A 14,381-nucleotide genomic window follows, 5' to 3' on the forward strand; every position below is an offset into this window, starting at 1 on the left:
CTGCTCTGCAGACCCTTCCCTCGTATTACAGGCAGAGACACTGATCTTTATCGGATCTTGGGAAGCAAAAGGCCATCTTTATCCAAGCCAAAGGGAGTGAGCTGACCTTATGCTGTTGCTGCAAACAGTGCCCTTGGCCACGCCAAGCTCTTTGGCCAGAGAGAGCTGCAGATATGGAGAAGGGAGCATTGCCTGTGGGATACTACTTCTGGTTAAGAGTGTGAGGCAAGTGGTATCTATGACTGCACCTCCTTTCCCCAGGCTGTGATAGCATGCCCCAAATAGAATGGGGCCAGGAGAAGGGAAGATGGGAGAGCCACCTACTGTGGCAAGGGCACACCAAATTAACATGAGCGTGAGGTCAGAAATCACAGCAAGGGGAGACCCTGCCAAGCATGTCCTGTGCTAGGAGCTGGGCATCACAACCAGGTCCTGACCCAGGGCACCTCAGTGGCTCATGCTTCAGAGGCAGCCTGGCTCCTGGGAGTGACTTGCTGCCCTCTCGTTAGCCCTTTCCTTGCACAATGTCCCCGTCTCCTCGCTCCTCTTTGGAAAGCACAAATTACCCTTGCTGGTGAGAAATCTCAGACAATCCTCAAAGAATTGCTGCTGCCTCTGGGGCCTGAGATCGTCCTTTGATGCTGGCTGTGACCCCACCATTCCTGTAGAAGGAACCAGACCCCCATCTGTTGCTGGGTCTGCCCATGGTTTTCATCGTAGCTCTTCCCTCAGAGCCTCAGCTTGATGCCAAAAGCACCTGTGCTGAGCTCTCCATGCTGAGGTGGCACCGTTCCTTGAGCTTCCAGCTTCCCTCGTGGCCATCCCCACCCTTCCCAACGTCCAGGCTGTAATTCAGCTTGGGCTGAAGTGGGAAACACGATTGCTAAAGGTGAGTTTCATCACTGCGGGTAGCTTTGATTGAAGGTCTGCCTTCTGGCCTCGCTGAGAGGCATTGCTATGGATCAGCATACCTGGATGGATCCTGTGTGCTGAGGGCCGGAGTCCAGCTACTGCAAGCTAAGGGGTAGAGCCGACCCGCTGGACATTGGGTTGAGCTGTTGGGTGGCTCTAACCAAGGTGGTTTGGCAGCTGCTGAAGACATATCCTGGTCAGGCAAGCATCTGAGGCAGAAGAAGGAAGATCTGCCCCCAGATCTGCTTGTGAAGGAGGCAGTGATGGACTGGGCATCCCGAGTCATGACCTTGGAGAACTGGAGAAGGGCCTGGCCGAAAAGCCCGTGGACTACGTGAGCAAGGTCCACCTGTACGCATCACTCCCCAGCTGGCAAGGGCCTGTTCAGGCAGCAATTACTCCCTCACCGATTTATTTGCAACATCTTTCCACTGGGAGAGCATCTTTGTACCTGTTCCTCCACTTTGTGTTACGTGAGCTGTGGTTTTCTGAATTCAGGATTAGGTGCACTAAACTCGGGTTTATTATCTCGCAGGCTCCGAGCCTCACGTCTTCAATGAGCCACAGCAGGATCTCTCAAGCTTTCCTGCTGAAATGTTTCCAACCACATCCAGTTTCCTGGAACGAGAGCTGCTTGTAAGGCTCCTGCTCTTGCTGACTCCGGAATCTCTGCTTTCATTAAATCAGTATGGAAATACGTTCCCCGGTGGTGAAGATAATTCCACAAATGTTATCAAAGGCTACCTGGGCATGGTGATTTATCTGGGAGAGCCTGAAATTACAGCTTGGGGAAGCGGGGATGAGTCCTGCTCACGCTAATGACATCGGGATGTGTTGGACACACCTCAAAGTGCGGCCGGGGAGTTTCCCAAATCGGTGCTCCCCACCTCCACCCCCGCACCTCCACCATGAGGAGCTCACATCGGGCTCCATCTCACCTCCGGGGGATCAACCCCCTCGGGGCACAGCCTGGTTTGTGCACCTGGTCTCCTGGCTGGGGTGGGCTCCCCGTGGCTGCAGGATGGGCTCAGCAGCTCAGGTCTGGCTGCTGGGCTGCGGGTGGGCAGCACGGATCACCCCATGCCAGCCCATGGAGATCATCGTCCCGAGCCATTCAAGGGCTTTCCTAGCATGCAAGTACAGTGAGAAGCCACTGACGGTGCTAGAAATAGTGATGGTACAGCAAAGAAAAAAAAAAAAATTGATTAACTCAGGCATGAAGGAGCCTGACTCCACGGAAGCGGTGGAGTTAGCAGATCTTTAAAGCCAGCAACACGGTGACTGGTGGTGGAGGCTTCGTGCCACTTGCATTTTGGTTTAGGGGCACTCGGCACAGGGCGGCAAGTAAAAGCAAAGCAGTGCAAGCAAAGGTGGCCGGGTGATTTAGGAAAGGACCTCCTTGTTTTGGACACAGGGATGTTGCTGGCAGTGACACAGCCTGGCCCAGGTGGTTGTTGTACGTAGAGGGATTCCCTCAGCTGCAAACGCGGGTGGAGGAAAGCCTTGCGTCATGTAGGGCAGCAGCTGCTGAACCAGACCGGCGCAGGGAGGGCCGGGAGATAAGCAGGAGGAGATATGAGCTCTCCTGCAGGCGAAGTACGGGTAGGGACCTTGTCCAACTCTGCCACGCAGTTTGAAACTGATAATTTGCTTTTGAAAAGAAATGGGAAATTGAATTTGGGACGGTGCATTGAATTTCCATTTTTCTTTAAATAAATACAGTTAAAGAAGCAGAAAGATAAAAAAAGTAGAAGTGTTGGGGTGCAGCATGTGCTGTTCAGGCTGTGCAGGCACTGCAGGCAAGCCCTCAATCCTGAACTTTAAGAAATGACAAGTTTCGAAAGCAGACCTACAAGCTCAGCAGACGCTGACTCTAGAGGGGAAAGGATTGCCACCGCTTGGCTGGATGTTGGCTAATGCCACCCAGAGGACCGGCAACACCAGCCCATTGCAAGCGCTGCAGGAGAAAAAGGCAATATTTTACTAAAATATGACCCCGTGCTTTAGGTAAGGACTATTCCTGCGCTAACGGCTAGCACTGGGAGCACAAGGGAAAGAAAATGCAACTCCCTGCTTGCTGCTGGAGGCTCGGGTATGTTGTTACTGACGTGCAGGAGAGCTGCAGGCTACGGGCTGGCTGTGATCACCGGCTCTGCGCTGCTGTAATACCCAAACCAGCATCCTTGCAGTAGCTAAGAAACCTGCCATTTATTAAGCCTATTTCAAGCCTAGAAACTACCCGCTGAGGCATATTACCCGTCTCGGATTGCTGTCTGCAAAAGTGACTTTTGAGACATGCCGTGCAGAGGTTTGTTTGCTGTGTTTAATATGTAGATTGCAAGTGGGTGCTGTGCTTGAACAAGTCGGGGCAGCCCAGGTGCTGGTTTCAGCTCTCCCAAGAGCAGTGGAGCAGTGTGCTTGTGGAATAAAGGCACGTTTCTCCTGCAACACCCTGGAGACCGAAACTCAGCCGCTTGCTGTTTTTCAGCAAGCGATGGGCGCAAAGACGAGTCTGCCATGATGGTCCCGAAGAAAGGGGTTCCCTTGAATCGTTTTGTTTTAGGAGCTGCTGGAAGAGGAGGATGTTTCGGCAGGGCTGGGCTCCCTCCCTTCCCCGAGGTGTGGCGGGCAGACCAGACGTGCTGCTCAGGGAGAGAAAGTGCAGGGTGCTCCGCTCCGATGCTATCGCGGCTTGGAGGCAGCGGGAGGTGCTGGGGTGCGTCATCCCCTGGGATGCTGCTGGCTCCAGCCCCCTCGCAAGGGGACTCAGGTGCAGAACTGGGCTCCTCAGCCTCTGTCCATCACATTTTTCTGGAAGGAAGCCCAGCTCTCATCCCAGCACGGCTGGGAGGCTTGGGAGAAGGGAGGGAAGCATGTTGATGCACTTAGCAGCAAAATAAGCAGGACAACATCACTGTATGGGATCCTTAGTGTTGTTCTCGTTATGACAGACATCAAGGCTGAGCATTGACATGCTCCTGACTTGGCTGGGGTGCAGACCTTGACCTGCCAACTGACTGCCTGGCCATGCGCACAGACCTCAGGGCTTGCCTGTGGCACAGCCTCTAGGATTTTACTAAGCACCGATGGCCCAGAGGCTACTGTTTGAGCGGTGTTTCGTTAGGGAGCAGGGTCACAGCTGGGCTGATTAGATGTCATGTCTACTTCTGCTTGGCCTCCTCACAGCAGGAGCCTGGGGGAAGAGGGGTGGAAGCTGACCTGCAGCACCCATGCGCCAGTGATTTGGTGGCAAGTGCTGCTCGCAGCATGAAGCCTGCTCTTCTCTACCACTGTAGAAGGTTTGCAAACAGCCAGGCTGTTTTGGATGAGCCCTACAGGAAAAATTAGGGGGGTTCTCCTGGCCTCTGAGCTCATGTAATCAGGGGGCTCAAGCTGCAATATAATGCTCTTCCTCCCCCATGAGGAGTACTGAGGGTGCAGAGGTAGGGTTGGAGCAGCATGAGCTCCCTGCTGGGCTTCTGCTCACAGCCCCAAGGGAAGGGTACCTCCTCTGAGCTCAGTTTTGGTGGAAAGATGCTTCTCTGTGTCCCCAAGGGGCATGTAGGGTGGTCCAGAAAGCACACACACACCCCCTCCCACACCCCTGAGCGAGAGCCAGGCTGGTGTCTGTTTTGGAGAGGGAGGTCTATGGGCAAGCAGGCTCCATCCGTGACTTTCCTGGAGAGAAACACGCAGGGAGAAACAGCCCCAGCCCCCCCAGTGCACCCCTTCCTAACAATAGCATTGTCAGCAAGGACGGGTGCTGTGTGCCAGGGCTCCCCGAGGCCCTTGGGGACCGGACAGGCCCCTGACGAGACACAGGGAGAAATGCCATTCTGACAGCGTGCCCTGCGCGGAAACAAAGGCGTTTGTCTCGCTTTGTGGCAGCCTGTTTATTTGGGGTAAAGAGAAGGAAAAGCAGCAGAGAGCAGAAAGGGACCTCCCTCCACACAGGGCCTTATTCAGCCACCCTCGGGGTCCCAGCCCCTCTGCTGAGGGGGGCATGGAGGCAACAGGGCGAAGCTGCTCCCTGACCGGCTCGATGAGCCACACTGTCCCTCACAGAGGAGCTCAACATGCTGGGCAGGACCCTCCAAGGAGGGCCACCAGGGCTGCTGGCAGCCCTGTCCCTGCTGCCCAGACCCCCAGGGACTGGTGCTCTTCCCCAGATCCCTGGAGCAGAACACGAGGGATCTGGAGGGATCTGGGCTCAACGGGCCCCAGCCTTAATCTCTTGGTCTGCAATGTCCATCAGACCGAGGTTTCCTGAAAACCACCTCCTCAGGTTCTCAGACCAGCCAGGGAAGCCATGTGAGCTTCTAATAGCCTGGACTGAGATAATTTTTAGGTGCTGCAAGCTGTTAGAGGATCAGCGTTGCAAAATACCCACCTCAGGTACCTTTCATGAAGGCCTGAGGGCTCAGGCAGGCCTGAGACGGGGGTTTTTTGGAGGAGGATTTTGTGGCATGAACGACAGCTCCAGAATTACGGGAGGGAGTGACAAAGGAGCAAGAGGGCATGGGGAGAGGAGCCTTTCTTGATTTGGAAGATCTCTTTTGGGGAGAACCAATCTCTCTCTTGCTCCTGGTCCCTGCATGCGTTGCAGGCTGAGCATTAAACCGAGGCCAGCAGGCTGTGATGCTCTTGAGGATGCTGACCAGCTCCCTGCAGAGTCACCGTTCCCACTTTGGGAAACCAGAGCTCCAGCCACATTTACAGCACGGTGGGAGGATGAAAATGGCCCTGGACAGGAGGGCATCCCAGCCCAACAGCTTGCAGCTGGGCCGGGAGGCACTGCAGCAACACAGCTCCCCGCTAACACCAAAGTTTGACCTCCCTTGGTCCCTGGAAGCACTGCGAGAAGGTCGGGATGCTTCTCAGCTCAGCTGGGGGATGGATGTTGTACCCATCAGAATGAAACCGAGATGCTTGGGTCAGCGCTGCTGTCCCCAGAAGCAGAAGCTGGTGAGGATGCCAGCACCTCGTGCACCCAGGAAGGTGGCCGCTAGCTCAGAGTGATACCGCCTGCGGGGAAATGGGATGCTTTCTGAAAAAAGGCAGGCTTTCCAAAAAAAAAAAAAAAAAAAGGCAGACAAGGCAGACTAAGCAGACTTTCTGCAAGCAGTGTGCTGGGCAGGGCTAAGATCTGCCAGTGATGGGGTGGCCTGGTTTGCTGGGCCAACATGCACTAACCCTTTTCAAGGAGGCAGGAAGGGTCTTGGAGGGTCTTGCAAATGGCTCACAAAGGGTTGATTTCTCATTTTTTTGACCTGCAGAGGTCTGCCAAAGGCAGAGCAACATCCCTGTGGGCTTGCAGGGCCCCCCTGTGCCCCATGTGCCCGGGGAAGGGTGTCTCAGGCCAGCCCCATGGCAGGCAGGAGCTGCCCACAGCCGGTGTTTGTAGTGCCAGGGAGGGATGAGTCCCAGGGGAAGGTGGAAAGCAGAGCTTGCTCTGTGGTTAACAGACAAAATTATATATATATAAAATATATATATATAATTTATTTTATTATTATTTTTTAAAACTTTATAGGAATGTTTTTTAAAGACAAGATTCTCTTTGATCCCTCCAAGAGGCTGAAATGGGAAACGCACTGCTCTGCCTTTTTTTTTTAAAAAATAAAAAGAAATAAAAAAAAAATCAGTGTCTTTCAGCCTTTTGGGCTTTGTGCTTCTGGGAACACCATGACTCCCAGCCAGGAACATCCCCCGGCGTTGTAACACCACAGATCGGGCCCCAGCAGCCAGAGCAGAGCTGATGGGAGGCACAGGCTGAGGTGAGGCCCCGCTAAGAGCAACGGGAGGCAGGGCAGCAGATGCCAGCCGCTGCAGGCAGCCGCAGCCGGAGCTGATTAAGTACACACAAAGGGCAGCCGTGACTTGGAGCCAGCCTGCGGGGCCGCCGGCCGCATCGCGCGCCGTTTTCTCCCTGGGACGCAGCCTCGCTGGCCAGCGACCCTCCCGAGCAGAGAAACTTGGGCGAGCGAGCCCCTGCCAAATGGAGCTGGGAGGGAGCAGCAGCTGGGGGCCCCGCTGTGCTGACAAGGGCCAGTGAAAGAAGCTGGCCCCCGAGAAGCAGCCGACATTCAGCATGCCTCTCACCGAGCCTTGGGGTGATGCGGAAATAATGGAGCGTTTTGCAGGCAGCACCGGCTTGGGCTGGGTGTGCGGAGCCACGGAGCAATTCTGACATGCGACCTGACAGACAGACAGACAGACAGGAGGCTCAGGCAGCAGGGAGAGTGAGGTCTGTGGGAAAGCAATTTCAAGAGGCATAATTTCTTTCTATTCTATTTCATTTATTTTGCCTCTTGCTGTGCCCAACACCGAGGCCTCTGTTAAAGGACAGGGGAAGAGTGGTGCCTGGCAGGGTGGATGGTGGCAGGGGTTCACGGCTTACCTTCTACTTGCACAAGGAAATGACAGGCAGCAGAGTTAGAATAAAAAGTTAGGGAAGAGATAATTTGACAGGAATATCATTAAATAAAAGAGGATTTCACTCCAGAAAGCCTAATGGGAACAAAACCCAGAAGTTATCCTCTATCCCTAGATTTATTTTCAGCCTAAGGAACAACGGCCTGGGAGATGGGAGAATTAAAGCCCTAGACAGGCAGCTTGCTAGTGATGTCTGATTTACGGCATGGCATTAAGAGACAGGGAACAGACAAGGATGCTCAACAGGAGTTGAGGAGCTGAGCTCAGCAGCAGCTGAGCATCCTCAACAGGCCAAACATGAGGCAAGCACAGTGTGGCATTGCTCTGTGACACAAGCCCTTTCGCCCCCAAAAACGCTGAGGGAAAACGAGAAAGGCAATGAAAGAGACTGCCTGTGGTGGATTACAAGGCAGCGAGCCTCAGGAAGCTCAGCCTAAACCCCCCGGGAGGTGTAGGACCTGCCCATCCCACAGGACGTGCCAGTCTCTGTGTGACCCTGGCCGTGCGGGCAGGCGTTGTGCTGGTGTGCCAAACGGGAGCATGGTGCCATCCTTCCCATTTCCACCTCCAAAATTTGGTGAGCACACAAACAGGGGCTGGCACGGCTCCACGCCGCTTCTGGGCTCTGCTCAACGCCGGCTGAATCAGCAACCTCAACGCATTGGGCCGGAGGATGCTAAGTCAGGAACACCTCTGCCTTGTGGAGAAAGGGCACCTGGCCAGGACCACAATGTCGTTATAGCAGGGGGGATTCTCTAAGGCTCAATTTCCCCCAAAACCTGTGCTGCAGGGAACAACTCCCTAGCTTGTACAACAGCAGAGCACACCTAGAGGGAACAGCAAAGAGCACCCGACTCGCTTCGGGTGACTCTGTCACTGCCACCGGGCAGGACAACTCAGATGGTCGCACACCGTCAGTCCGGGGCTGTTCCCTGCATCACCTCCCTTTTTTTCCATGCTCAGGCCTTATGGAGCTGGCTGTGCTTGGCTGCGGTGGTTCACTGAAGCTACAAAGGCTGATACAACTCTCTAAGCTGGTGAGGTTATTAATGGCTTTTAATTGTTCTCAACTGGTTTGGTGTCTCACAGGGGTTGTACGGAGAGCCGAGCTAGCTTGTTGACCAGGAGCACTTTCAAAATGTCATCTGTGCACAATTCCCAGCAAAGTCTCAGAGTATAGCAGCGGTTCCTGTACGTGCAAAGCTGTGCGAGTTGCAGACTGGGTGAGTTTGCTGGGGTCAGAGTCCACACACCGTGAAAGGAAAGGCAATAAAGAAGAAATATACAACAACATGGGGATGACAGTGGGGCACCCAGATGCCTGCAGGACATGGAGTAGGGGACAACAGCTTGTGTAGGGAGTGAGGAGAAGCAACCTGTGCAGCAGAGGAGGCGCCATACCCACCGTGCTGCTGGAGGGAGAGCAAACACTGGCTGCTGCCTCTTGGAGCAGGCAGTAACAGGCTGCTGCTCCTCACCTCCTCCTCCCCATGCCCCGTGCTGCAGGACAGGGTGGTGCCTGAGGTGCCTGCCCTGGCAAAGGGGGAGCCTCGCATCAGGTTGGACGAGAACTGAGCAAGTTCCTTGGATCATGAGCCTGTCTTGGCTCCAGAGAAACTTTCCCATTAAAAAAAAAAAAAAAATCTCCTCGATCCTGCCAGTCCCAACACCTTCCAGATCCTTCCCTTTCTCCTAGCAGGTCATGTGGCTGAATGCTAAAAACATCCCAGCCGAGGTGATTATTAGTTCCTCATATTACAGGCATCTGCTCAGTGATTAATATCTTTAGACCCGTATCTTCCTGCAGTGTTTGTCATTTGACCAACCTGATGAGCTTCTATGATGAAACAACTGACTTGGCAGATAAGGGAAAGCACGGCTATTGCCTGCCTGGTCTTCAGTAAGTCCCTTTGATATTGTCTCTCCTAAGATCCTTATAGAGGAGCAGCTGAAGTACAGGATGGATGAATAGACACTGAGGTGGATCAAAGACTGGTTGAACGAACAAGTCCGGAGGGTGGTGATCAGTGGCAAGAAGTCTAGCTGGAGGCCAGCAACTAGTGCTGTACCCCAGGGGTCAGCACGGGCCCCAGTCCTGTTTTACCTCATCGTTAGTCATCTGCATGATGGAGCAGAATGCTTCCTCAGCATGCTCTCAGAGGACTCAAAACCACCAGGAGCAGCTGCCGCACCAGAGGGTTGTGCTGCCATCCAGAGGAGCCTCGGCAAGCTGGAGAAATGGGATGACAGGAACCCCGTGAAGTTCAACAAGGGGAAATGCAAAGTCCTGCACGCGGGCAGGCACAACCCAAAAATGGGTATTGGTGTCATGGGTTGCATTAGGAGGGGTTACCGGCAGGTCAAGGGAAGAAATCCTTCCCCTCTATTTTTTCAGTGGTGCCCAGTGCAAGGGGAAAAGAGGCAGTGGGCACAAACTGGAGCATGGGAAGTTCCCTCTGACCACCAGGCAGCACTTACTCACTGTGCGGGTAACAGGGCTCCGGCACAGGCTGACCAGAGAGGCCGTGGACTCTCCCTGCTTGGAGATCTCCAAAAGCTGCCTGGACGTGGTCCTGGGCAGCCTGCTCTGGGTGGCTGGAGCAGGGGGCCTCTGGAGGTCCCAGAAGGTCCTTCTGATCCCAGGAAAACAGGAGCACGATGAGGAACATTTCAAACTGGAGGACACCAGGCTGCCAAAGCCTTGTCCTAGAAGTCAGGCTGGTAAGAGCTGCCCAGCCAGAGGTGCCAAAGCAGTGGAAGAAAGGAGCAGACAGCCACGGAGGAGCACACAGGGATTGCTTCCAGGTTACCTGCCTTCAAATCATGGATGCTGCATCCCTCGCCTCTCCCCGGGCCTTGCCCAGGGCAGGCGATGCTCTGCGGGATGCTGCTAACACCCCAGCCAGGGGTTGCCACAGTAACAGCACTTACAGGATGGATGCCGGGCTCCTCGGATAACTGAACGGCTGCCACGCGCCTTGCAGAGGTGTTGTCTTTCTTGCACAGCGGGACACGATGCTGCAGTTTTCAAGAGAGAAGATAAATGCTGTTCTCTACACCAAAACAAGCTCCCCATCCGTTCCACCCTCCCATGCGCTTCCACAGCCCTGTTCTCCCTGGCAACTGCAGCCTTTCACTAAGCGCTCAGCCCAAGAAGTAAAACTGCTTTAGGTGAATAAATCAGCCTACCCAGGCAGAAGCCATTGCTTGTTTCGGTTTAAACGACAGACACAATCCCCCTGGGGATCCTAGACCCCCTGGCGCCAGAGGCTTTAATGCAAGCCAAACGGATGTCTGAAGGCCTTGGGCAGAGAAACATCTCAGGGACACTCGGAGGGGTCTTCCAGTCTGTTTTCTATGAAGGTCTGCTCATTGTCACCTTCGTGCAGGAGGATAGCGGAGGGAAGCCACAGAAAAGCAGCCTGGCAGGTCTGGGGGATCCCCGTACTGCTGCTCTCAGCCCCACGCAGGGCTCAACAGAGCAGCCCAGCGGCTGGAGGCAGCCCTGATCCCTCTGCTTCCATCGCTGGGAAGAAGCAGCGTTTAGAGGACTCCTGCCTGGTGGCCTCGGTGATGTGAGGCATCAAGGGTAAACCACGTAGAGCCTTCTGCTCCAAGCCCAAGCTACACAGCAAAGCCCCCAGGGAGAGGTCCATGCGATCAAAAGCACAGCCATGAGGGATGCGGGTCAGCCATTGCCCATTTGGGGAAAAGAGCCAGGAGCTACTTTCAGCAGCAACAGCAGGGGAAAAAAAGCACCCTACTCTCCAAGCTCACCACTCAAGATCCCAAGAAAGGTCCGAAGTCAAGGGAGTGCCCAAATGCAGGCTGCTGGACTGTTAGGAACCAGTTCACTACCCGATTCCCTCCTATTTCCTGGTGTACTGGCCCAGGAGTCCACAGCCTCCAAACCCACCTGCTGGTCCCGGCAGCTGGAAAGGACAGAGAGAATGAGGGAGAGAGTAGGGGAATTAACCCTAAGAGCACCCTAGAAAAAAGGGGGGGAACTCCAGGGGAAGTTCTTGCTGTGCACCTGTGTGTATGCACCTATAACAGCCTAGCTGTGGCCTGAAGGCTCAACAGCAATGCTCCGAGTTCGAATTTGGTACAACAGAGCTTTGAAAAGTGAATTGGGGTCTGGGAATCCCTCTAATTAGGCAACTGGAGTTAGCAGACATGTCAGATCTTGGGTCTTGCTCTGCTTGGCCATTCAAGAGGTGATTAGAGGCTCATTAAGCAAGTACCATTCCTCTGGGTATCAAATTAGAGATGGCAGACACAGAAGGGACAGACAGATGTGTACAAGGGGGACCGATTAAGACGACAGGCAGTCTTCAGAGAGCTCTTTGGATGTCGTTCTGTTTCAGAGGGCTGTTCTCTAAGTCGTTTTGGCTTAAACAATAACAGAAAAAAAAAAAAGACATTCAACACGTGGGATTATCCTAGCACCAGTAAATTGCATCTGGATCTGCCACATGAGCTAACACAGCAATAACTGACACTGAGCTTGTTTATTCATCCCCACAGCTGATCTTTCAAGCAAGATATGAGAAGCCTGGATACCAGAAACAGCTGTTTAGGAGTTTTAACAAAGGGAAGGATTTGGCTCCCTTATGAGGGACTTCAAATGCAGTCTTGCCCAGCTACCCAGGCTGTTCTCGTCTTGGTGGGACTACAGGCGAAGAAAGGAGGCCACGTCCAGCCTACGCTCACACTTTATTATATACAGAGACACGGTGAGTGTAAGAACATCAACACGGGACGTGGACAGTCAGGGAGGCCCAAATAAACTGTCCCCCGCCCCCTTGGTGCAAACAGTCAGCATAATTTATACAAATAATACAATATTTCAACAATAAATAAGTCTGATAATTAAGATCAATAAATTAAAAAAAAAAAAAACGTAGAAAGACGAAGCAGCAAGGAATGGTTCGAGGGCTGCGACACATTCACAGCAGTGACAATACCAACAACATCTCACCTGCACAGCAGCAGCGGGAGCACAGACACCCCCCGTCAGCCCTTTTCTCTGACCATACCATGGCAAAATCCACTGAGAAGGGGGAAGAAGGGGAGAGTCGTACAGTTCACTCCTGCTGTGCTTTTGAGGTCTAGTAGCCCTCTCTCCCTCACAAGCCCCTTTGGAAAAGGGTGCTTGAAAACAAAGTACAACCCCAGACCCACTGTGCGCAGTCACAGCTTGTCTGAGTTTCTTGGCACAAAAAAAAAAAGGGACAAGGACAAGTCTCTCTTCCCTTTCTACAGTCCTTCAGACATTAGCACAGTTATTAACTGAGTCAGGGCAGGAGGTGGTAGGGGAAACATATCTAACGAACAGGGGAGAGAAGAGATGAGGCGAGGTGATGCTCTCTTCCGCTCGTGGGAGGCAGAGATGCTCTCATTCATCGCTCCAGCACGCTCCTTCCACATGCCCTGGCACTGCTGGAGGCTGGGCAGGTGAGAACACCAGCTGGCTCCCCTGGCAAGGAGGGGGTTACCGCAAGGGCTGCAGGCATGCGGCTCAAAAGTCGAGAGTTACGCGAGTGGAGGGACAGCAGTAAAAGGCCGCCACTGGTTATCTAAGAGAAAAATGCTAAGACAGCTGTTCCCTAACCCCTGCAGCGGGAGAGGCCGTACAGAAACACTGATTTGACCCCAGGTCAGCCTCAAGGCCTCCAGCTCTCTCCCAGAGATGCTGGCACGTGAGGGAGAGGACTCTGTCCATCACAGACAGCTCTCAGCAGAAAGGAGGCAACTTGAACTCTGCCCCTCCCTCCTTCTGCCCCCAGAAAAGGGTACCGGAATGTGAAGAAACTGGGAATCGAGGGAATACAGCGGTGAGAGAGAAATGGGAACAGATGGAGATCTGGGATGGGGAACCCGACCCCTCTGCCCTCACGTGTAAAGACTGCTACTCATCCAGGCCCGGTATCAAGTCTGCAATGCTGTCCACGTAGTAATTGGGCACCATATCCTTGGCGGCGGCACTGTCGCTGGCCATGTAGGCCTGCGCCTCTTCGAGGCGGGAGACACCCGTCAGGGTGAGGATGGTGGAGAGCCCGCAGTTCTTGCCGAAGAGGATATCCGTCTCCAGGCGGTCCCCCACCATGAGGGTGCGGGACGGGTCGACGCCGAAGCGCTCCACGATGCACTCGAACATGTAGGTGTTGGGCTTGCCCACCACCAGCGCCTTGCGGCCCGAGGCCGTTTCCACCGCAGCTGTGAGACTGCCAGTCCCTGGGGGGAGAGAAAGACACAGCAGAAAGCGGCTCAGCACCCGGAGGGACGCGCGAGAGGCCAGCCAAGCCGGCACCCCAACCCTCCGGAGGCTCACCGGGCGTCCGCCGGCCGTCGCTGAGCGGGTGCCAGGGGTCGGGGTCGGTGGCCACCAGCAGGCAGCGCGGGTCTCGCAGGTAGCCGCAGGCCTGCGCCAGCTTGCCGAAGGTGAAGTCCTCGTCGTAGCCCACCAGCACGGCCCGCACCGCCTCGCCCCCCGGCTCCCCCTCGCCCGCCAGGCGCAGGCCGGCGGCCCGCACCTCGCCGCGCAGCCCCTCGCCGCCCAGCACGAAGACGAGGCCGCCGCCATCTCCTCCTCCTCCTCCTGCTGCCCCGAGGCGCTGCCGCAGGAAGAGCGCGGAGCACAGCGCCGAGCTGAAGACGTGCTCGGCCCGCACCCCGCGGAAGCCCAGGCGGCTGAAGCGCAGCTCCAGCTCGGCCACCGAGCGGCGGCTGTTGTTGCTGACGAAGAGGGCGGCCTTGCCGCTGCGCTGCAGCCGCTCCAGCAGCTCCGGGGCGCCGGGCACGGCCCGCTCGCCCGCCCACAGCACGCCGTCGCAGTCGAAGAGCAGCCCCTGCGCCGGGCCCAGCACCTCCCGCAGCCCCGCGCCGCTCAGCCGCCGGCAGCTCGCCATGCCGCCGCCGCTCCGCCGCCGCCCGACCGACAGCCGCGCCGCCCACTCGGCTGCCACAAAAGGCGGGCGGGGGGCGGGACGAAGAGCGGCCGCGGAGCGGGATTGGGTAAGGCGGCTCCGCCC

At 55.3% G+C, this 14,381-nt stretch overlaps 1 protein-coding gene and 1 long non-coding RNA gene across 2 annotated transcripts; one reads left to right on the top strand and one right to left on the bottom strand.

Moving 5' to 3' along the window:
* Positions 1-1,732: 1,732 nt before the first annotated feature.
* Positions 1,733-13,776, top strand: LOC118155846. The gene is made up of 3 exons (XR_004746044.1): positions 1,733-1,743; positions 8,859-8,871; positions 13,649-13,776. It is a non-coding gene; the product is annotated as an uncharacterized LOC118155846 (long non-coding RNA).
* Positions 12,831-14,276, bottom strand: PDXP (pyridoxal phosphatase). The gene is made up of 2 exons (XM_035309404.1): positions 13,682-14,276; positions 12,831-13,584 (listed from the first exon to the last, which is right to left on the bottom strand). The coding sequence occupies exons 1-2, from the start codon at positions 14,256-14,258 to the stop codon at positions 13,259-13,261; spliced, it is 903 nt and encodes a 300-aa protein (XP_035165295.1). The 5' UTR covers positions 14,259-14,276; the 3' UTR covers positions 12,831-13,258.
* Positions 14,277-14,381: the final 105 nt, after the last annotated feature.

The sequence above is a fragment of the Oxyura jamaicensis genome, chromosome 1, assembly GCF_011077185.1.
Source record: "Oxyura jamaicensis isolate SHBP4307 breed ruddy duck chromosome 1, BPBGC_Ojam_1.0, whole genome shotgun sequence".
Lineage (NCBI taxonomy): Eukaryota > Metazoa > Chordata > Aves > Anseriformes > Anatidae > Oxyura > Oxyura jamaicensis.

Bases quoted from the DNA above. Each gene is read 5' to 3' on its own strand.
- PDXP (XM_035309404.1), bottom strand. From the start codon at position 14,258: ATGGCGAGCTGCCGGCGGCTGAGCGGCGCGGGGCTGCGGGAGGTGCTG. The intron at 13,585-13,681 runs GTGAGCCTCCGG...CTCTCCCCCCAG, and splicing joins CGACGGCCGGCGGACGCCCG to GGACTGGCAGTCTCACAGCT.